The 24021-nt window shown below is 41.2% G+C and overlaps 1 protein-coding gene across 5 annotated transcripts in view; it reads right to left on the reverse strand.

Annotated features, from left to right (window-relative positions):
• The window catches only part of LOC119721078 (sushi, von Willebrand factor type A, EGF and pentraxin domain-containing protein 1-like), an 86890-nt gene that overhangs the window by 36516 nt on the left and 26353 nt on the right, over positions 1–24021 (reverse strand). For 4 of the 5 annotated variants that reach the window (XR_005270144.1, XM_038190968.1, XM_038190966.1 and 1 more), the window contains 2 exons: positions 7378–7596; positions 6600–6884 (listed from right to left, as the gene is read on the reverse strand). Coding sequence is in view for 4 of the 5 variants with exons in the window: in XM_038190968.1 (XP_038046896.1) it covers positions 6600–6884; positions 7378–7596 (504 nt within the window). In the remaining variant the exon portion in view is untranslated. Of the gene's footprint in view, positions 1–4092; positions 4348–4852; positions 5036–6172; positions 6344–6599; positions 6885–7377; positions 7597–24021 lie in introns of all 5 variants that reach the window. The other variant, XM_038190967.1, reaches the window with a different exon arrangement.

Consider the following 24021-nt stretch of genomic DNA (forward strand, 5'->3'; position numbering starts at 1 on the left):
ACTGAAGTTTCTCTCCTGGTGGATCCCACCGCTGCCACCAATGTGACGTGTCGTGCCAGCTCTCCTGCGTCAGGCTGGTTTGGTTGGTAGCGTGCCGTCCCGATGGTGTCCTATCCCTGCAGTGGTGGGCCACAGCACCAGGCTATCCCCGCTTCTCGGCTGATCGAATCAGCCAGTAGACTGGTAGTCAGGGCAATGGAGCAGGGGAATGGAAGTGGAGTAGGAATGGGGTGGAATAGGCGGAGTCGGAATGTGGGTGGAGTAGGAATGGGGCGGAATAAGCGGAGTCGGAATGTGGGCGGAGTCGGCGGAGTCGGAATGTGGGCGGAGTCGGCGGAGTCGGAATGGGGTAGACCAACTTATATCCCTTGGGACTTTGCCCTTGACTTAGTCCTAAGTAGACCCTATACCCTAAGACAGACTAGTAATTGGTGAACAGAAACAGTAATCAAGTACGGTGGTCATGCCTTCAATCATCATCATCCGTCATGTCATTCCACATAATCAAGAGCCTTAACAATTATTCTAATCATAAGAGAATCAAGCAATCAACTGACTAAATCCTAGCCCTGCAGCTCCTTTTATAGACTTTGAGCCCCATAAGCTAGTGCACAACTTCTCTTTGCCATACAACAGTGCATAAACTCAATTGACCAATCAGAAACAAGGATTCCTTATATGCAAAGTGTGGGTGACTCACAGTGTGCTAGTGTATTTAAAACATACAGTTGGTGACTTAATTCCTATTCCGTCACAATATTCTTTTTACTGCCGCCGCCCCACCGTCCACTCACGAAAAGCGTTATTACAATCAACATCACCCGGGAGTAGGAGTTCTAGCAGTTAACAAGGTGTAGATTTATAACAATAAGCAAAGTAGAGAGATGATAGATAAGAAAGATTAGAGTTGATTAATCGAGTTGCATTAAGTATGAGATAAAACTGAATGATGGATAAGGGTGAACTAAAATATTATGAATAAAAACTATATACGACATTAATTACTTCAATTAAACCATTTGGGTAGTTGACAAAGCATAACTTTAACAGGTCTTTAACCAATTAAAATTGTCATCTGATATTTTCTTACTATCGAAATGATAGTAAACAAAAGACAATTGACCAAGCAACAAAGGTCAATAATCTTATGAATCAGATTAAACGATGTATGTATTCTATGTATTAAAAAAGGTAAAACAAAAAATGTGATAACTTTAATTTATAAATTTGGTACAAGTTTATTTTTAAGAATTATACCATAATTAACCCCAAAGTCATGCTGTAATTATTTTTTTTTATTTGGTATTAAATGACCAGGAAAGACATAAAGACAATTAATTTTACCGCAACGTGGTAGTACAGGCCTCCAAGCTCCATTCCGACAAATAGCGGTCACTGCCTCCCTGCCATTGACTGTGAAGTCTGTATTACATCGAACCTCAATCTCATCACCATTATCAAAGATGATTTCAAAGTCTGCTGTGTCAATGTTTTGGCTACGGTGGTAGATGAGGGCATTTGGGACTGATGGTGTGGGACATGTGGCAGCTGCCACAGGTGGTTCGGTCACTGAAAACATAAATCAGACAAATGAAATCAACTTGTTATTGCATCCTGATTCCATGGATTTACCTCAGAATCTCTGTCAATTTTGGGAGTTTCCTGCCACCTTTTGAATTTCCTTCCTGAATCTTGCTTCCCTTCTACTATATATTATCTTTAACTATTTAAAGAAAGTGTGATTAACAGATACCTTCTCCCACTGTGCCCTTTCCCTTTTTTTTCTATTCTTTCTAATTTGTAGCCCATCTCTAGGTAACATACATTTAGACAATAGGTATTTCCACTGGATTACTTGTACAACAGTACACAAATATAACATGGTTTGACGGCGTACAGTCGATATTCGCCCCCAGAAGTATTGGAAGTTGACAAACTAAATATCGAGGGGAGCTAATATCAACTGTCCGACCGAAATGAACCATGTTATATTTGTTTTTCTATACCTCATACATATTCAGATGCCGTATTTTACTGTTGCAGTAGCATGCACCTGAAGGGCAAAATATCTCTGGAGAAACTTGTCCAGCTCACCAGAAGAATATTATTGCTCAACCTCAAAAAAGTTCAGTTTGTTTGCAATACTGTAACCAAGGTTGTAAATACAGTTGTAAATCTTTATTGTCAAAAATATTTGTAAGTTCGGCATCATTGAACTCGGGAATAGGCTGCACGTAATTAATATTTACGCGTGCAACCATCTGTGCATGTGTAGCTAGCTAAGGCGATGTTCACGCATGCGTAGTACACCCGTGCGACAGTTTCACATGTGCTTCGTAAATATATTCAGTTGCCGAATTTATTATTAGGCACCTAAAACAAAATTTGGGGAAACTTGTACAGCTCACCAAAAGATTGAACTTCAATTACTAGTATGGTTCGTTTGCAATATAATACAGTTACTACAGTTGTAAATACAGTTGTTTGCAATGTGTACAACTTTCTTTTGTACAGGAGACATCTTTACATGGTCTATACATTTTCTCCAGTACGGCATCATTGAGCTCTGTAAATTAACATTAACACGAACCGTGCAACCATGCATCTCTCCTGTGCGATGTTCGCGCGTGCGTACTGCAGCCGTGCGACAGTTCCTCGATTGCTCTGTAAAGCGCATGCATAGTAGACTATCACACAGGTAACCCATAAGACAGTCAACTACGTATGTGTATTTACCTGCGCGCTTAAGCAAACAGCAAAATAGCATGTCATCAGGGGCAGCGGAACTGGGGGGGGGGGGGGGGGGGGGGGGGGCACTAGCACTAGCACTAGCGGATCCAAGGAAAAGTTGCATGTCTGTAGAAAAGTGTTACTTGCTCTTCAAAACAAAATCTAAAATAAACCTAGAAAATTTAAACTTTATTAGAAAAATGTTTGTACTCCCAACCAGCTACTTCCAGAATATAGGAAGGGTTAAATTAAAATACCCACACAGCAAGAAGCTAGACGTGTGACCAACTTTGACAATGAGCTTACCTGCCTGTACCATGGAGTGTTTATAGCTCCATGCCTGTACTGATGCCTGGCAGGCGATTGGGGCATCATACCGCCTGCTAGGGAACTCCTCATGAACTTCTGGGGCTATTTCTGCAAATGCGTGTGTGTGACGCAGTGTGTGACCTAGCTTGTTCCACAATACTTCCGAAAAAGGAGTCAACTTGCCAGCAGTTGATTAACTTGACAACGTGAATTACACACCGAAACTTCGTCTTTTTCTCCCTCTTCGTCTTCCGACGTCGCATTTTGTTTATAGGGAGTCGGGACATGATTCCAAAACACGCCCCATATCTTTACACTAGTTGCCTAGACAGGGATCAGACTAACTGTTTCCAGATGTATGTTCGAAAACTTGAAAAAAAAAATTCCGTTGTAATTTCTTGTTCTTATATGTTAACAACTAATTAACTTCACAAGAACATCCTTTAATCGTCGTTCTTGTATTTTTAACGACTTTTGATGGGATTAGAAACCAACCGAACGAGTTGAGTCTGATTATGAATAAAAAATAAGCTTTGTTCAACTTGGCCCACGGTCTATATGATTCCCTTTGGTGTTCCTCATCATTTTGCCACGGATAAACCTAAACCAAAAATGCCTCTAAACCTGCTCTTCATAGAGAGAGAGAAACATTTTGTGGACGTGGGCAAGTCCACACAACGTATAGCTGCTACCTCATTTATGTCGACCTATTTTGTTTGGAAGTCCACACAGTGAATGCTTGTTTACCCATAAAAGTGTGTATTTGCCTCATCGGGGACCCCCTATTGTCCCTCTTTTGTTTGTACTTAAACTTTTTAGGAAGACCTCCGAAATGTAATGTACACGAATCCAAAAAGGGGACCTCTCGAAAATTGAGAACCCTATTGTGCTCTGTTTTTCAACGTCCCCTACTGAATGCAGAAACGAACTCACGTACCCACCCACAAACCCACCGACCAACCAACCAACCAACCAACATAAGCAGCTCAAGCCACTTGGCGTTAAACGAAAAAAAAGGGAAAACTGAAAGTGTGAAGATGTATTTATGCTTACTTTCTGGGCAAGGTCCATTGCTGACGACCTGTATGTCCAAGTCCAGCAGACAGCCTGCAGCCTTCATTCTGCAGATACTGGGGTACGTTCGACCGTCACTCCCACAGTATTGCTCCTGGCCTACGTCATCACACTGCCGCGGGTGGATGCAGTGGCATGTTGATGGGCCATTGCTGTTGGCCACACATCTCTCCCAAACCTCACAGTTGCAGTCATCCGGCCCCAATAGCGGGCCTGTGTCATCAGGAACATCGGCTGTCGAAAAAAACCCAAGAACTTCAACAGTAAGGATTCTTGTATTGAATTATTTAGTGTCACATATTCGTGAGTACATTTTCTATGTACTGCCATCCTTTTAGACATTTAATTGTAAAGTTTTCAATTTAAAAAAAAAAAGACTATAAGTGAAGTCTTTTTTGTGGGAAAAAACGTATTTCCAAATTCTTCAAAAAATAAAGGTCTACATTTATACCTGTAAGAAACTTTGTGGAAATACTGATGGTGAATCCATACCCCTTCTGTGGTTCAAAGCAATAAGGATGTTAGATTTGTATACTTGTTTGTGATTATTGTTCTAAAGTATTATTCTAGGCCTACAGGTATTTGTCACTACGAATGGAATCCTCATATTATTTTACTTTCTGCTCTGGTAACCGAAAAACATACATGTACATGGTAGTTAATGAGTAACCGCTAATCACGATTTTACTTCAAACAGAATAAATTGTATGACTGACTTCAAAATAAACCAGAGTCTCACCTTCACAAGTAGGGAAGGGAGGAGACCAGCTGCCACCCTGGCAAGTGAGGCGTGTTTCTCCTACCCGATGGAATCCGGATTGGCAAGTAAACATCACTACTGAGCCTGGTGAGTTGCCTCCATTTATCGTGAGTCGTAGGTTGGAGTCTAGGTTTGCCATGTTGATCTCTGGACAGTCCCGAGCTGGCCATGGAACAAATGATACAATGTGGAACCATTATCTTAGACAAAGATTAAAAACATCCTAATAATACGCACATGTTTCTGTTGGTAATCAATTTGAAGCCCCCCAAAAGTGTGTAATCGTCAGGCTTAAAGTATATCACTGCATGGTATACCTTTTGTTAATTTTAGTGTGTAAAGTCAATTTGGATTATGAAAAGTATGTTTGATGGAACCGACTTTACTGAAAAGACAATTGATGTACATAGATATTTCTACCTTAAACTAAGACATTTATTTTTTTTCAACACCAATTTCAATTATGTCAACGTCCCGTATTTCCTCTTTGCCATTTCCCAGTTATGCAAAATAGCTGGATTAAAAGATTTCGTCCCTAATATTCATCTCATCTTGTACATCTATGCGTTTTTATAAGAATATCACAAAAGAGCCACATGTTGAATATGGATCACCCAGTAACACACAAGAACAACTGAATAGTTGACCAAACGTATCCCGGACAATTTAGTCATAGGCCCTGCTACCTGCCTTTCCTCTTGAAAGAGGGCCACATGACCATGCATTTTTTTGATGGTTTGCTCTGAATTGCATATCTTGAATTTTCTACCTTTCTCCCAGAGAATCATCTGGTAAACGGAAAGAGAAACTGGAAAAGGCGACCATTAGGCAACGGTGGTTCTTTTTAATAATTTATTTAAATTTATAGTGCGCAAATTCCATTTAAAATATGATCAAATGCGCATTACAGTCATAAAAAAATAAAAATAAACAGACGTATACGCAAAATTCAACAATACAATGAACACTGATACAGGGTACAAAAAATCAATAAAAAGCTCTCATAAAAAGATGAGTTTTAAGTAATTGTTTAAAAACATTCAGGCTACTTGCTTCTCGGATATTTAATGGCAGTGCATTCCATAACTGCAGTGCAGCACACTCAAATGCACGATTACCAAGGGTGACCTTGGTTCGACTTGCTGAGTAACTGAGGAGTGTTTTTTCATTGGAAGATCTGAGATTGTAATTGGATGAAGATCGTTTTTGGATTAGATGGCATATATATAAATATATATTTTTTAAAAATTCATATACTTGACCACTCAGAATGTAGAATGGAAGGCCTCAATCACTTACCTCTGCAGCGCGGTATTTCTCCCAACCATTCACCAAGGTTGCATTTGATCGTCCGTTCCCCGATGAGATCATAGCCCTCGTTGCATTCAAATGATACTGACTCTGTTAGGCGGAAGTCATCGCCGATACGACGACCGTTTAACGGGGGACTTGGCTCTGAACAGGAAACGGCTATGAAAAAAGTACAGAAAATAATAACACTGCAGAAAATTACTAACATGCACTCAAAAAACAAGCCTGTAACTATTAAACAACTTCGTAGCAATGTCAAATGTGACTTGTGGACTATCAATGCAAGTTACTTGCGTTCAGAAGGATCATTAATTTAACCATCACAAAAAAAGTACGGTGCAATTAAGCTGAATTTAAAATCTGCAAACTTCAAACTGGCCGTTACTCATAAAGATAAATTGGCAACTGGACTTACCTCTTACCTGTATCATAAGCCGATGAAATGCAGTTGGCCACCCAAACTTCTTACAGGTATAAGTCCCTGAATGGCCTTCTGCAGGCACACCATACTTCTTTTTTCCTTGACCACCTGGAGTCCATTGTTGTGAGTGACTGTGTTCTAAAACTGGGTAACCGCTGGAGACAATGCAATCCACATTCAACTGACCAACACCAGGGTAGATGAGCAAGGTTCCATTAGCCATGAACTGATGGAGCGTGGTATCTAAGGCTGGGAGGCTGAAGCTTGTTAATGCCCGCTCTGCCATGAATAGGAAGAGGATATTACTATAAGCAACACCTCCAGATCTTGATGCACAAAATCGCAAAGATCATGTTTGATTTCATGGTTTCCGAGTGGTGCCCTGCGACGCTGAGCCATTGGGAAACCAAAATATGCCCTGAATTAAGAGTGTCTTGTAAAACGCAGGTTCAAATTCCTCTCTAGTGAATTTCATTGTTGAATTTAATATTGTTTTTCAATAAAACTTGGCCTTAGTAATAATATCCCTTATCCTGTCATCTGAGTGTTAACCACATGCTACATCACCGTAATTTTGGATAGGATCGGAGGCCACTTGGTACACATATGGTTTCTATTCATAAATACCAATTTTATAGAAAAAAAATGGGTATTCGAAATCTGGCGAAATCGAGCACCAGAAGTATATTGATGCAGAGTACCCACATTCAAATCTTGCTCAATACATTTTTTTTCGTTCAATCAAATACCAACTAAATAAAGTAAAACATACCGCATACTGGCACAGGTCCAGTCCATCTGCCGTCATTACAGGTGCGAAGCGGACCAGTTACCAGTGTCATTGTTAATGGATCCTTACACCGTGACATAATGGTGGATTCATGGAAGAACGAAGGGTGAGGGGTGTCAAGTAGCTTGATTGAATCGTCAACATACTGTCTGACATCTGGGACTGCCACAGGACGAGAACAAGAGCGCTTGTATGTAACCTCTGTCATACAACAAAGACATTAAAGATTCAATATTAAATCATAGATATTTACCAAAATATGTAATGGAGGGCTTACCAATCTCTGCGCAGTAGTGCAACAGGCAACACAGGCCATTATACAGTTCCTACGCACAGCAACAATTATGCTTTTATTTAGTTTAATTCATTATTGAAGTCAGTAACGTGATTTCATTTTAAAAGAGAATAACTGAACTTGATCCACTGCATAGGTGTAGCCAGCGGGGGGTGGGGGGGGGGAGGGGGTATTTCCCCCCCCCAATATTTTGTAAAGACTGCCTTTTTCCATTCAAATGCCCTTTTTTTCAATTACCCCCCCCCCCAAAAAAAAATTGTATCTAGTGCCCTTTTTTTACGAAGTGCCCTCTTTTTCTGAACAAGTGGCCTTTTCAAAAAAGAAGTGGTGCCCTTTTTTGTGGCATCTGCCGTTTTGGGTGCCTTTTTCAGAATTTCGCACATGCATCGCCCTGAAAAGCACCATATGTTGGCTCTTTGTGTGCATAAGTGTCGGTTTTGAACAGCGCCCCCACCGACAGATGGTAACCTCCCCCCCCCCCCCTTCCCCCGCTTTTTGATTTAACGAAGGCCAAGTGTCCGGAGGAAAAAAAAACCCTGTCTACATTTCACAACGGATGTGCAAGTGCCCCGTTCAAAATTGTTTACCCCCTCCCCCAATAAAAATGACCGTGCTACGCCCCTGCACTGTGAAAATAAATGTGTCTTTTCGGGGTAATTCCGTAATTTGGGTCGTATATTTCATACACTTTGATGAGCTGTTGTTGGCAAGGTCAATGTGATACATCACTTTTAATTTGGCCTCTAATGAGAAGAAAACAATTACAGGCCAAACAAAAGTTCCACCACCTTAACGACCTTGTACATGTTGTACATGTACATCATTTGGTTGGACGTACGTTGGATTTTTTTGGAATTTCCCTCCACAAGGCATTTTCCCCCAATCTAACAAACCATGTAGATTTCATGAACAAGACTTTTTGTTTAAAAGGACTGGTGTGCCAATTATGATATTCTTTTCACTGCCGCCGCCCCACCGTCCACTCACGAAAAGCGTTATTACAATCAACATCACCCGGGAGTAGGAGTTCTAGCAGTTAACAAGGTGTAGATTTATAACAATAAGCAAAGTAGAGAGATGATAGATTAGAAAGATTAGAGTTGATTAATCGAGTTGCATTAAGTATGAGATAAAACTGAATGATGGATGAGGGTGAACTAAAATATTATGAATAAAACTATACGACATTAATTACTTCAATTAAACCGTTTGGGTAGTTGACAAAACATAACTTTAACAGGTCTTTAACCAATTAAAATTGTCATCTGATTTTTTCTTACTATCGAAATGATAGTAAACAAAAGACAATTGACCAAGCAACTAAGGTCAATAATCTTATGAATCAGATTAAATGATGTACTTATTCTATGTATTAAATAAAGGTAAAGCAACAAATGTGATAACTTTAATTTATAAATTTGTTACAAGTATATTTTTAAGAATTATACCATAATTAACCCCAAAGTCAAGCTGTAATTCATTTTATTGTATTTGGTATTAAATGACCAATAAAGACCAAAGACAATTTATCTAACCGCAACGTGGTAGTGCAGGCATCCAGGCTCCATTCCTACAAGTAGCGGTCACTGCCTCTCTGCCATTGACAGTGAAGTCTGTGTTACATCGAACCTCAATCTCATCACCATTGTCAAATATGATTTCAAAGTCTCTTGTGTCAATGTTTTGGCCACGGTGGTAGATGAGGGAATTTAGGACTGATGGTGTGGGACATGTGGCAGCTGCCACAGGTGGTTCGGTCACTGAAAACATAAATCAGACAAATGAAATCAACATGTTAATCAGTTCCATCCTGATTCCATCTATTTACCTCAGAATCTCTCTCAATTTTGGGAGTTTAGTCCTGCCACCTTTTGAATGTCCTTCCTGAATCCTGCCTCCCTTCTACTATTATCTTTAATTATTTAGAGAAAGTGTGATGAACAGATACCTTCTCCTACTGTGCCTTTTCCCGTTTTTTCCTATTCTTTCTAATTTGTAGCCAATCTCTGGGTAATAGACATTTAGACAATAAGTATTTCTACTGGATTACTTGTAAAACATTACACAAATATAACATGGTTCGATGGTGTACAGTCGATATTCGCCCCCAGAAGTATTGGAAGTTGACAAACTAAATATCGAGGGGAGCTGAAGTGAACCATGTTATATTTGTTTTACTATATAGTCGTGTTTCCTAACGTGGCGCACTTCGAAGCCTTCCCAACTTTCCTCGTGTAGTGTTACCAAACCTCTTTGTTGACAAACCTCAAATTCATGCAGTAAAATACTGGTACGTTTACCTTATTAATGCGTGCTATGTAACCTCTGTGAACAATTTCGGTTTCATAAAATTTAATCCGAAATTCAAAAACGGTGGCGTCCGGAAATTGGGCACAAATTCGCAGAGTGTTCCCTAACGTGGCGCACATTGAAGAATTTCTGTAAACTTGATAAATTCTGATAAATCATTATTATCTCTACTTACATACCCAGCTAGATGTTTGTCACAAAATTATTTTCGTATTTTTTCGGGGCATTTTCAAAGGGTTTACTTTGTACTTGAAGATAAAATCGAAAAATCACGCCAAAATAAATTTTTCTTCTTACTTTGTAACGGGTAAATAAACTCACGATTTGTGAATGGGAGTGTTTAGAACTTGATGAAATGTCACTTTCTGTGAAATTTCAGTTAAGATTTTTGCTCTAGGTAGGCGATACAGGCGAAAAATCAAAGTGCGCCACGTTGGGGGCCGTGCCACTTTAGGGTACATCAACAATACCTCATACGTATTCAGTTGCCTAATTTCCTGTTGCAGTAGTATGCACCTGGAGGGTAAAATATCTCTGGAGAAACTTGTCCAGCTCACCAGAAGAATATTATTGCTCAACCTCAGAAAAGTTCAGTTTGTTTGCAATACTGTAACCAAGGTTGTAAATACAGTTGCAAATCTTTATTGTTAAAAATATTTTTCAGTTCGGCATCATTGAACTCGGGAATAGGCTACACGTAATTAATATTTACGCGTGCAACCATCTTTTCATGTGTAGCTAGCTAGGGCGATATTCACGCATGCGTAGTACACCCATGCGACAGTTTCACATGTGCTTCGTAAAGCGCATGCATAGTAGACTGTCACACAGGTGACCCATAAGACGGTGTACTACATATGTGTATGTACCTGCGCGCTTGGTAAACAGCAAAATAACATATGTCATCAGGGGCAGCGGAAGGGGAGGGGGAGGCACTTGCCACCCCCCCCCGCCCACAATTTAGCAAAGTGCCCCTAAAATTCCAGATAATTTGTTTTTTAATGACCATATCCCAAAATGATATAGAGAGGTCTGATATGAATGAGGAATATGAAAAACCAAGCCCCAAAACCCTTACAATGCGCCCTGAAAATGGCCACATAATGCGTCGTTATCCTAATGGCCGGTTTTGAAGAGCGCCCCCTATTTTTGAATATGGTACTATCCCCCCCCCCCCCCATTTGATTTTACGGAGGCCAAGTGCCCGGTGGAAAAAACTGTCGACATTTCAGCACAGATGTAACCCCCCCCCCTCCCCCCCCCAAATGGATATGCTGCTGCACCGACGGAAGATGCCTTATACAGAGCAAGTGCCCCGTTTGGTGATGCACCCCCCCCCCCCCCCCCCCCCGTTTGAAAACCGCTCCCCCGCCGCTGCACGTGACGGTGAAAGGTAAGTGAGAAGTCGGTTTTCAGTCATGAGGTACAGTATAGTAACAAACCAGTGTAGTAGGACTCGATCCAGGACTCAGACTCGAGTCGGACTCGAGTCACATTTTTCGTGACTCGGTTCTCGACTCGAGTCACATTGGAAAATGACTCGGACTCGGACTCGACCATGATGACTCGGACTCGAGCTTGGTGACTCGTGACTCGATTCACGCATTTTTATCAAGGGAAAAAACATAACGTAGGAATGGGAAAGGATCATTTAGGAATAATGTTTGGATGATGAAACATGGAGGGAAGGGATGGAGGAGGATTTTTAGGGGGATGGGAATTAAAAGGAAAACACATTTTGGGTCTGAACAACATGTGCACACACAAGGTAAACTATCTACACTGGGATTTATTTAAAAGACAGAATGATGACGGAAATTTTATAGTTTGGTGAACAACTAAGAACAAGTGACTCGTGACTCGGACTGGAGGCTTGTGACTCGAGACTCGGACTCGGACTCGAGGCTTGTGACTCGGGACTCGGACTCGGATTCAAGGCCTGTGACTCGAGACTCGGACTCGGACTCGATGTTGGTGACTCGACTACAAGTTACCTATAGAAAACCATACATGTACTTTTTGAGAAATCTGTAAGAATGTCAATATGTAAAAAACACTAGTGCCCACAATTTTCACTGGAAAAGTTGTCCAAACCACATTCTTCGTGTCATGGCAAACAGGGCTAAAGAGGTAGGTGTTTCTTATTGTGGATTCGAAAATCGATCCCTTTAAATTTTGGGGATTCCATTATACAGAAAACAACTCACCTCATTTATATTTGCACCGAAAAGCCCAAGAAGTAGAGGGAAGGTACGTGCAGCAGTTTCATTCAAGAAATGTCTAAACTATTAAGCCTACAAGAAAACGTCAAGAACACGAAGCTGCCTATCTACTATGAGGAAGGAGCTTTGTGGGCTTAGAGGGCTGCTGAACATGCAATCGTCTGTTTGACATTGCTGCCCATTGCTTGCCTGCACAATGTCTTACAAGTAGCGTGGCCGGATGATGTCTGACTATTGGTTGATAGAGAGGCTACTCTGTCGGAATACTTCCACCTCCTGGAAAAAGCATCAGCAAATATATTCGTCTTCCTGGACAGATGCGTGGTCTGAAGAGAGATCAGATGTAGAATACACCAACTGAAAAGCTCCAAAGTGGCAAGACACAGAGATGGAGAGTAACTCCACACTTCGTGATACTACAGACTTGGACTTCTCCATGCAGGTGGGCATCATGATCTCTCCCCGGCACGCTGACCTCCACGACAATATCAATGTTGGGAACCTGAGCAGGGAGTGTGTAGGCGTAAGCGTAGTGTGCCGGGAACTCCCTGTTACAACTGATAATGTAGTAACCAACGGATAATGTATCACCAACCGATAATGTCACACAAATTGACCGATACTGTATCACTAACCGATAATGTAACAGAAATTGACCGATAGTGTAGTAAAAATGTACTACACTATCAGTTGATTGTTGTTACATTATCGGTTAAGACCGATAATGTAACAGATATTGACCGATAGTGAAGTAACATTTACTACACTATCGGTCAATTTCTGTTACATTATCGGTTAGTGATACAGTATTGGTCAATTTGTGACACATTATCGGTTGGTGATACATTATCAGTTGGTTACTACATTATCAGTTGTAACACTCCCGCAACAGAGTGTCCGGCATGTTCACTAATCCTGTAATGACAAATGCAGTAATGCCGTATCCTGGGACACCATGCTGCTGCGAATCGTTTGGGCCCTGAATGTACTCACGTGGATCGTTTGGCAAAAATGACCAGATGTGAGGGTTACAACAGTGTGGAAAATATCGACATTTCCCACACTGTTTTAACCCTCACATGTGGTCCTTTTTATATCACGTCTCACTGGTGAAACTTGATTGCAAATCTGCCCTATTATCGAGCCACCCGAGGCATGGTACATTGTACATGCTCTCAAGATTACTACAGGCGTGTTGGCAGTGTTGTAGTCGAGTCACCAACCTCGAGTCCGAGTCCGATTGAGTCACGATCGAGTCACTTGTTCTTAAAGTTGTTTACCAAACTAATCAAAATGTTTTAAATAATTTTTAAAGTAAATCCCAGTGTATACAGTGTACCTTGTGTGAGTACATGTTGTTAAGACTCAAGATGCATTTTCTTTTTAATTCACATCCCCAAAAATACACCTTCCATGATTCCGGACACTTTTTGGCATGACACCGGGGTCTGGTGCTCTTCGTGCAGGTGCTATGCGTGCGTGCGCGGCCCCTGGATACGATTTTTCGTGGCGCCGTGTTTTTTCTACGGGAGTTAAAAAGAGTGCTAAGTTCGTCGCAAAAATACGTAACGTTATGTTTTTTTCTTTTGATGAAAATACGTGACTCGAATCACAGCATAGGTGCGATTTTGTTACAAGAGCATGGTGATGTATTGTTCCCTATAGCATATGCAAGCAGAAAGTTGCTAAGTCGCGAGCGAGCATATTCCTCGATTGAGAAGGAATGTCTGGCCTTAGTCTGGGGCGTTCAGAAATACTAGACTTACCTGTACGGCAAACCGTTTATCGTCCAGACGCTAACTTACATGCAGAAAGCAAAAGTCGCGAATGCACGCATCATGCGATGGGCTCTTGCTCTCCAACCCTACCGAATGCGCATCATTGCCATCAAAGGTTGTGATAATGTAGGAGCGGATTTCCTCAGCCGAAACTTGTAAATAGTTCTCCTTGTAAATATTAATTCGTAGAAAATGGGAAACGTTTTCTCATACGATAGGGGGTAAAATGTCACAATCGTTTTTAATTCGCTTCGTTTCTGTTACGTAATTATATTTATTACGCGCGCTACGGCTATCATGCCACCCCTGTATTTTAAAGTAGATCACGCCAAAAGATTTTCGCCAATCGTGTACGCACATTTTCCCGGTAGTTTCTTTTTCCAGCCACTAAAAATTAAGGCATTGATTTGGTCAACCTGCTAAAACGCCGTGCGTCGGGTTACGTAAGTATTATTGTCCGTGTGGCCATGGTTATTGATGTCCGTTTGTTTCTGTGAATGTGAGTATTGTGTGAAAGAATGTTGGTTGTTGTCAAGTAGAAGTGTGCGTTTTCTGATCAGTGCATTCTCTGATCGAGAGAGAAGACACACCAACAGATTTGAGAGATCTGAGCTGAGTGTGACAGAGACCGGTACCATCTTGCTAGGAGACGCCTGATACAGCAGGTTTTTTTTTGTCAGCAAATCGGTGAAATCTGACACCGATCTTGTCTGATCCGCCAGTTTGGCAAAATCAGTGCCAAAATATAGTCTCGGCAAGGCTAAAAGCCACCTTCCCGGTCCTGTAGACCACGCTCATAGCAACACTCAGCCTTCACAAGCTTCGTAATGAAGAAATAACCATGGCCGGAAACCTCACAGTACGAGTTGGGTTCTGATGTATTCACGACTATATAACGACTGCAGAACGACTACGATGTCAGTCTGTACATAGTGTGTCCCGTGCCGATTGACCGTGTCCTATCAGCTGGAAATGTGCCACGGAGACGAGAACCTCTACTAAGGAAAGTGCCTCAGTTAAAAATGTAAAGTTCTGAATTTGCAGAAAGCTGTAATTTTGGTTTTGGAATTATCATAACAAATATAAGTTGATTTAGCTGTTTGAAGGAATTAAGTGTGAACAGAAGTATTGATATTTGAAATTGTCGAATTGAGCGTTCTTATCCGAAAGGTTTATTACTTTGATTTAACTAGTTTATCAGAACCGAACAGAAGTATTGATATTTGATTGAAGTGAATTTTAAATTGTGGTATAGTCACGGTGGGATTTTAGATCCAAAGTAGTTATATTTGATTGGACTGAATTTTGAATTGAATTTTGGAGCTAAGGCTGAATTTAACCAAGAGTTGAGGCTGAATTTTAGAGCCATATCCTACAGTTGGATTTGATGATTGATTGTGTCGTTGTACACTCAGTTAGAGATTTGTGATTTTTAGAAACTTTACGAGTTGAGCGGGAGAAATTGAATTTGTAGACTAAGTTGTTGGAGTAGAAAGTAAAACTCCTAACTGAGATTGATTATGAGAAGTTTGATCCACGAGTCCGGATCTTTGTAAATATTGTAAATAGTTTGAGTTTGTGAATATAATTAATTGGTGAATTATTTCCTTGTTTCTCGTCGTCAGTTCTTTCTGTCTTTGTACTTTAGTTTCTTTTTGACCGGGGTCATCACTTTAAAAGTCGAGATTTATAGTTAGTGGTGACAGAGGGCATTTATAAGCACGGTTGAAGCCCATAGAATTCTTTGTGGTGTTTGTAACATTCGGTTCGCTGAAAAAAAACTAGAAAGAACCTTTGTGTTTCAGTGTGTTTTGTGGGACATGCATAGGACTACGAGTGTGTGGTTTAGGCAACTTTTACAATTGTGCACTAGCCCACACTGACATGCAAATGTAGGTAAACAGAGGCGACTACTTTTCTGTAATGAAATACACCCTGTACATGTACATGTCATTATCAAGGCAACTCAGCAGTCAGGGCAAAATACAATTCAGTTATTTGATTAATCAAAAATGTACTCGGAAGGGGACGATAAAGATTTTTAAAAAATTATCTTATACAAAGTAACAATTCTTTTTGTTGCGATTACCTGCGTGACAGGATGGAAGAGCAATGTTATACAAAAGCTCTCCCATCCAACACCGAGGAGTGTATCTATTGTCATTCATTAGTTCATATCCTCTTGTGCAGCTGAAGTAGACAGCTGTGCCGTGAGGAATGTATATTTTCCCCTCTGCATCTGGTTCAAGCTCCTGGTTGTTGATCATAACGTTACTGAGATCACTTGCCAACAAACTACAGCGCTCTGGAAAAAAAATTCACAAAACAACAAATTAGAAAAAGGTTATCGGGTAAATGATGCTATTTAGCGCTCTTTGGCAATGTTTGGATCACATCTATGAGCCTTGTTTGCTTGTTACAGCTTGTTGTGTCCTGTTGACTATGGATGTAGACGCTGCTACTTTTTTCCGGGACACAACATACATCACAATAAGGTCACAGTACAATTCGTTACATTGTGTGCTTAAATACTGTAATTTAATTGGCCGAGGACGGCCACATGTCCAGTCTGTAACCAGGTGTTTCTCAAACTAAGCTTCTTGCCTGGTTTCTTTTTGATTTTTTTTTAAAAAGGGTCAGGGCCAGACTGCTCGGTGTTCATTGTAGGGTGGCTATAGCAAGGGGTAGTATAATGAGGATGAGAGGGCCCTGATCAGTGTGGAAACAATTGTGGGTAGTAATGAGGGTGGAACTGTATGCACTCCTAATAATTCAACTCCTTATATGGAATGGGTAAATTGTCTTAAGTATTTATGAACTTCATTTATTTAATTCCTTATTACTTGTTATCACAGGCTTACATTTGCAGATTATTTTTTTTTAATATTTGAAATATTATGGTAAACTGATCATCATAAATTTTATTTCAATTTATCTGTAACGGCCCCCTTTAAACTCAAGTAAATAAATAAAACATATACTTACGATGGACACACTTTGGTGGGCCTGGGGTCAACACCCCCGACTCACAACGAGTCATCTTATTCTCCTTCTCATACCCATCATTACAAGAGTAAGCAAGCTCACTGTTGTGCCGGATACTTCTGATCCGTTGATCAAGCTCACCATTGACTGGATTCTGAACCTCACAATCGTCTGAAAATAAAAATAAAACATACTGCAAGTTAAACTTTTGCGATTCCCTGGCACGCTGGCAGTGTTTTATACGGTCAGTTAGTAAGCACACTGTTCAGTGTACAACAAAATCAACAATGACCTCATTTGACCCCTAGATGACGTTTGACTTCAAATGTGTCAAGTGCCCCTACCCAAAGATTATTGTCACCAAGTTTGGTTGAGAGTGAAGTCTGACTTTTTCATACGACAACACTTGTGAGTTTACCTAATGCCATTCAACACTGATTTTTAGGTTTCATCACTCAAGAGTGTAAAAACCGGTCGGGAGGGGAATTTATATTTTATATTTCCTAAATGCCACTTCTTCACATTCAAAGTGAATGGAGGGGACAATGTCAGATATATGGTACTAATCCTAAAAGACGACACAGCAAACCTGAAAAGTACTAAATATTAAGTACCAGTCAGCTGTTCACTGACGTACGTAGGGTTTGTGTCCAGAATTTAGAAAGAGTTATGAACCTCACTGTTTATAGCACACTAGGTTAACAGTTGACTGAGTCTTTAAATAAACAATGCAATAATTGGCCTACCCTTGCCAGCTAGATGTCAAACTTTGAACTTTAAAAACTTTACGACTCCGTTCGTATTCATTGGCGGATGATTGAATGGCTGTTTGCTGTCGTTATTAAACACATCAACACTTCGCATGAATTATGCTGAAGACGTCATCAGTATTTGTCAGAAGCCACGACACGGTACAGCTTGATGACACTAGCGCAGACACGTTTGTTTAGGGTGTAAATCAAGGATTTATGTTGTAAATCAAGGATTCGCAACAGCTCTCATTGGTTTTGTACACGTTTTCCAACCGAGGAGTCCCTGTTTCGGTCTCTGTCATCGTTTATCGATGATGTTGCACCTAGGTGTCCTCGATTAAACACGCACACTATGGCATGCGTAACACCTCAGTATGTCGTGCACAATGTTTGCATGCAAACCAGTCCAACCGTGCCTGTGGATTTGGTGAGAAACTTGTTTGGAAATAAACTTAAAAAACAAAAAAAAACAACACATTTTCAAAAAATAATATATTTATTATATAAATTAAAAAAATAAGATGGCCGGGAGTGAAAATCGAAATATCAATGTTGATTAATGGCCTAACCAAACTCAACAATGACCCCATTTGACCCCTAGATGACCTTTAACCTCAAATGTCTCAATTTAACTTAAAGGGAAGATAACATTTGCAAACATCAAAAAACGAAATGACCGAATTACCACGAAATACCTTACTGAATTGTTGGGGAATGACGGTCTAAAGCATCCTGTAAAATCGTGACATTTTAAGAAAAACGTTTTTTTTTCGAAAGTTTTTTTTTTTCATATTTAGCTATTCCGTATTTTCTTTGCATTAATTACACACCTGTGAAGGGGTACAAGCCTGCTAGACTGATTCTTTGACCTTTCAATTTCCCAAAGTCTACAAATTGCTCTGTTTCATCTTAAGTGGGGTCAGGGAACCAGACTACAAGAACATGACTGGTTTTCAATGTCTTTCAAGCCTCTACAAGCCCAAAACGTGAAACAAGTCAGTTGAACAATATTTGCTTTAACAAACTTATCCTTCAAATTCATTTATTTCTGAAAACTGCAGCAAAAGCAAATGTTGTACATTCCCTTTAAGTCCCCCACCCAAAGATTATTGTCACCAAGTTTGGTCAAGATCGAAGTCTGACTTATCATATGACAGCACTAAACAGTTAACCTAACCAAAATGGAACACACGGACACACGGACACACAGAAAGAATACACTATCCAAAGAGTTTCTATCACTACTTCATTTCACAAAATTTCTTGGCTTAAAAGCCAGGAGGATAAACACAAAGAAAGTTACCAAACAACGACATTTTCAGACTGAACGAACCTCATATTATTAATGTATATGAGGACAGGCAAAGCCTCTGAAATTCACTGAATGCTGACCTAGCTAGTTCACAAGTCGATGTACACACAAAATGCAGGGTATATTTGTGTGTGTAGATATTATCATCTTGACCTGTTTAGCAGGTGCAAAAAAAAGCATGCACAGTTCACTATTGAACAGGTTGCTCATGGATGCAATAGTCGACTGCTTATACGCATTGTTGAGCAATTGTAAAACTTTGACAAATGCTGTTCATCACTGGAGCATTCTCCTGCACGGACAACCGCACACACATTTTGCAGTAGTCATATTGTGTTTCTTTTACTGAAACTGCAAAATAATGGCAAGTGAAAATGGATGAGGAATAGTGAACCAAGGTTTTATGAAACGGAAATATTAGCTCCCGTATTTGAAATTGGCAAAAAAATTTCCTTGGCTTTGTCAACCTCCACTACCTCAGAGAGCTTATACTGACAATCCAATCCGAAACAAAGTTATATTCAGATAATGTGGCTGTATGATACATATACTGCATTACCTGCATCGCAAGTGGGAAGCAGTCTAGCCCATGTACCGTCCCCTCTGCACAGGTTATCCACAGCTCCATTGTGCTGATAGCCTGTCTCACAGTTATAGGCAATGCCTGTTCCTGGAGGAACTTGAGCATTGGTAAGCAGCACCCCACCATCACCTTCTAGTGCTTGTTTCATACCGGCGATGTAAGGGATCCTACATGCTGTACAAATTAATTTGAAATGGCAGTGGACATGATGCAAAAAAATGAAAACTTACATTGTAGTAGGGGGGCAATGTACAGATTTGAGTTCCCGTGGAAATTTCATGTTAATTTATGGCCACCATTATAAATGTAAACTTATGAGTCCTGAGAACAAGACAATTGATGTTGCCATTTTTCCATTGACCTTTAGTGACCTTGACCTGAGGTCAAAGTTCATGGGTCATTTTCACCTAAAATTTGCCTTCCGGAAGGGTGTGTGAAGATTTTCGAGGCAAGTGAGCACATTTTGTATTTTGTTGAGAGTCTCTACATCATAATAAATGTTATTATTAATGTATTTATGGGTTTTGCTGTAAAAAACATGAGCAAATGTCACTTTTACCCGAAAAGGGCCGGGTTGATTTGACCATCTCACACGGATTCCGCCCCCCCCCCATGACCTCTTCTATCGAGTGATGAAAAATTATGAAACTCGGTACATGTACACGAAATTTCATGACTATAGGTCGAAGGGATTTGGATTCGGTTTTGACGGTGGGTAGCGCCGAAAATTGTTCATTGCGCGGCCTGTGGTCCAAATTTTATGTTTTTGGTATCAAAAGATGTGCAAGACTCGTGGCTAAAAAGTCAGGACAGCTCTGGCTGCGAAATGAGGGTATCGCGGAAAAAAGTTGAGGGGGGAATCCGCCCCCCCCCCCTTTTAGGTCTAATGTTGATTTTGAGGACCTGTATTTATTTAAATGCAAAATATGACCAACCCTTTAGTGCTTGACATCCAAATATGAAGGTGTTGTACAGTGTCCTCTGCAGAACCGTACTCACACGGGGTGTTTGTCGGTTGGGGAAAAGCCCAAGCCACTCTAGAGGGGAGGCGATTTAAGCACCTCCAGGTCTTCCATCCTGCATTGGATCCTGTAGTTAAGGCTTTTGCAGGCTTGATGGGCATCTCATGTAGTGGAGAGAGACGACACCAGCCTGACCAACCCAGGAGGCACACACTTGGGTCTTAATAGCAGGGTTGATCGCTTTCAGGTGACTCACAGTGTACTGAGCACTGCTGTGACTGGTCAAGAGCATATCGGTCAATGTCTTCTCTATCGCGGTAAAGCATATGTGTTGATATGCTATATACACATGTCGTCAGCATATGAAGCGCTTTGCGAGCGAGTCTGTCGGTTGGTAGCTCTATAGATGTTGTACAGGAGAGATGCAAGCACACTCCCTTAGGGAGACAGTTCCTTTGAAGACGTTCTCTACTCTGCCATTGAATTCTACAAAGAAATGATGGTTCTTCAGTAGAACACTAATAAACTGGGTAAGGGTCAGGTCTGCCGTCATGTCCAGGATCTTCTGAAGGAGTCGGTAATGGTTAACATTGTCTTAAGCAGCTGTTAGATCAACAAAGACAGTGCCGGTGATTTTTTTTTTTTATGAAAGCCGTCCTCAATGTACTGACTGAGGTTTAGAAGCTGTCCAGTTGTAGATTTGCCTGGAGGGAAGCCCGCCCGCCTGCCTGTTCCTGTATCAGTTTTTTTTTAATGGCAAGACGGTTGAGGAGGAAATGTTCCAGCAACTGAAATGTGTGACTTAGAAGGGATTTGGGACGATAAGTTTTGACCTGCAGTGGGTCTTTCCCGGTTTTAGGAGGGCGTTGACCTTCGACTCTTGCCACACTTTAGGTATTGTTTGTGTGGCAAGGCAGGTGTAGAAGAGCTGGAGTAACCAATTTCAGGCGTTTGGTCCAAGATGTTTCAGTTCTTCGGTGAAAATGTTATCCAGTTTGGTTGCTTTCCTGTTCTTTATTTATGCCAGTCGCAAGTTCATTAGCAGAGAAGGATTTGATGAAGCCAATGCCGATGGCGGGGTCTTTCTGAAGGAGCTTGGGTTTCGACTGCTTAGGCCCCTGCAGGAGAACGTGGCACTTTACCATTTAATAGCAGTTGTTGTGGGCTATTTGGTTGGTGGTGATGTTACAATGATGTTCACTTGGCCCTGTGCGGTCACAGCTGATGAGCTTTTGGATTATACTCCAGGCTTGGAGGCCATATTGGCTTCTTGGCCATATTGGTGGTTACCACAAGGGTTTGCCACAAGCTTTGCAGCTGTTCTGATATGGCTGTTATTAATTCCTCCCCAGCTGAGATTGTATCGACAGCAAGATGTTCGTTTTCACTCAGGCGTTTGTATTTCCTGTAAAGTTCAGCACTACGGGTTGCTAAGCCTGGGATGTAATCAGTGCGGCAGCCCGTAGGGATGTTCTTCCACCACCACATCAACAAACCTGTGTCATAGTTATCGGGGGTTGGATCAATCTCAGCTATAGATGGTGTTTGAGCTTATTGGTAAAGCCTTCCCAGCTGGCCTTACTAAGTTGAAATGGCAGCGGAATGGAATTGTTGCAGAGAGACAGCAGCAGTCACTTTGATTCCAATAGGGCGATGTAGGGTTTTTGGAATGGGGTCATGGACCATCTTGTTGCTAAGCGAGGCGATGTTGTGGCTCACAAAGGCTAGAGCAGGGTTGAAACTTTATCTCCAGCCTCAACTATGGAAAGACTTCGGCAGTTACGCATTGTGAATAAGGCTCAGTGGACTTGCTTCCGGGCCAGCAATTCAAAAGCGTTGCCGTCTGTGATGGAATGATAGCCGATGATATGATGCTGCTGTACGTGGCTATTAAATCCCCGATAATTATGCGTGGTTTGGACTGTTTGTGGATTGTGGCGGTGGCATTAGGAAGGGGCTTCCGGATGGTTTGTAGACAGATGTTGCTACTCCATCTTTGCTCAGTATTCAGGACTTTGATGTTCTGGTCATCAGATATGGAAGTTGACTGGATGACAATCCCAGTTTTGACCCTCCCCCCCCCCAAAAACGCACTCCCATACTTCTGGTAGGGGCGCTCTTCATTGTCAGTGTCATACCGTGGATTTTTGGTCTGTTGTTGGGACCATGGTGCATTTCTTGCCGGCAAAGGACACCGCACCTGGTTTTCTTGCAGATATTTGCAAGAAGGTAGTCTTTGGTTGGCCATATCCCCTTAACCCTAAAGGGGCCGGGGGGGGGGCCCTGAACATTTTCCGTGATAGCCTCTAAAAATTTTTTTTTCGCGACCCGAGCTGTTATGACTTTTTAGCCTCGAGCTTTGCGCATCCTTTGATACCAAAAACATAAAAATCGGACCACGGGTTGCCGCGTAGCGAAAAATTTTGCCATTGCCATTCGTACATATGAATAATTAATAAACCATAATTCCAAAAACCTTTGACCTATAGTCATGAAATTTCTTGGGTATGTTTAGGAAGAGTTGCTCTATGTATGTGCCGAGTTTCAAAATTTTTCGGAATCGGCCCCCCGGCTGAGAGATGGTCAAAATAACCCGGCCCCTTTAGGGTTCAAAGTTAGCAAATATTACTGTCAGCGCCGGCCTTAACAAAGGCCCCACTGCTGTGCCCTGCTGGGGGTGGCGATGGCATCTGGAATTTGGAGAGAAATCAAGAATTTTGGGAAATCATCTTCTTCCTCCGTCGATGTTAATCAATGAACAGCTCGTTGGTTGAATTTGTTTTTGTTTCTTTGGTTTGAGTGGCACTGGGGCTAAAAAACAGGAAATATTGGCACCAATAACAGCCAATGCCATCGGCGCCTCCACAAATGCAGGTTTCCATGCTTTCGATGGAGCTGAGCAGACGGGCAAGTTTGCGGTGTTTTCTGCCTTTGCTGCCTTGGGAGCTGCCTGCAAGCTGACAGCCGCAACAGAAGGAGGCATCGAGGCATTTGTATGCCAACCTGTCACGTTGCTCCAGTGACGACGATGATGAGGAGGATGATCCTTCAATTTAGTTCTGGCACTGCAGCAGTTTGTACTGCTGGTATGGTCCGCCATGGACACAATCCTTTATAAACATTAGACAGATGAACATGTGTTTGCTGTAAGATCTAAGAGTGTATGTACATGTACAGTATGTAATGTTCCAGCAAAAGACGTCATGATAATAAATAGTCGGAAATACGTTGATTTTACTGGAAAATTCAGCTGTTTATGCTCCACACACTAATAACAGGACTATAGAAAACGCATGCAGAGCAGTTACTTAGTATAAGAAGCATTATTAAAAATCCCAAAGGGGTAAATGGATACTTAATCAATACTTAAGCTCCTATTTCGTACACTATATTGTGTGCATTTTAACCCGTTTTGGGGTATATTATG

Source organism: Patiria miniata, unplaced genomic scaffold (assembly GCF_015706575.1).
Source record: "Patiria miniata isolate m_02_andy unplaced genomic scaffold, ASM1570657v1 HiC_scaffold_9, whole genome shotgun sequence".
Classification (NCBI taxonomy): Eukaryota; Metazoa; Echinodermata; class Asteroidea; order Valvatida; family Asterinidae; genus Patiria; species Patiria miniata.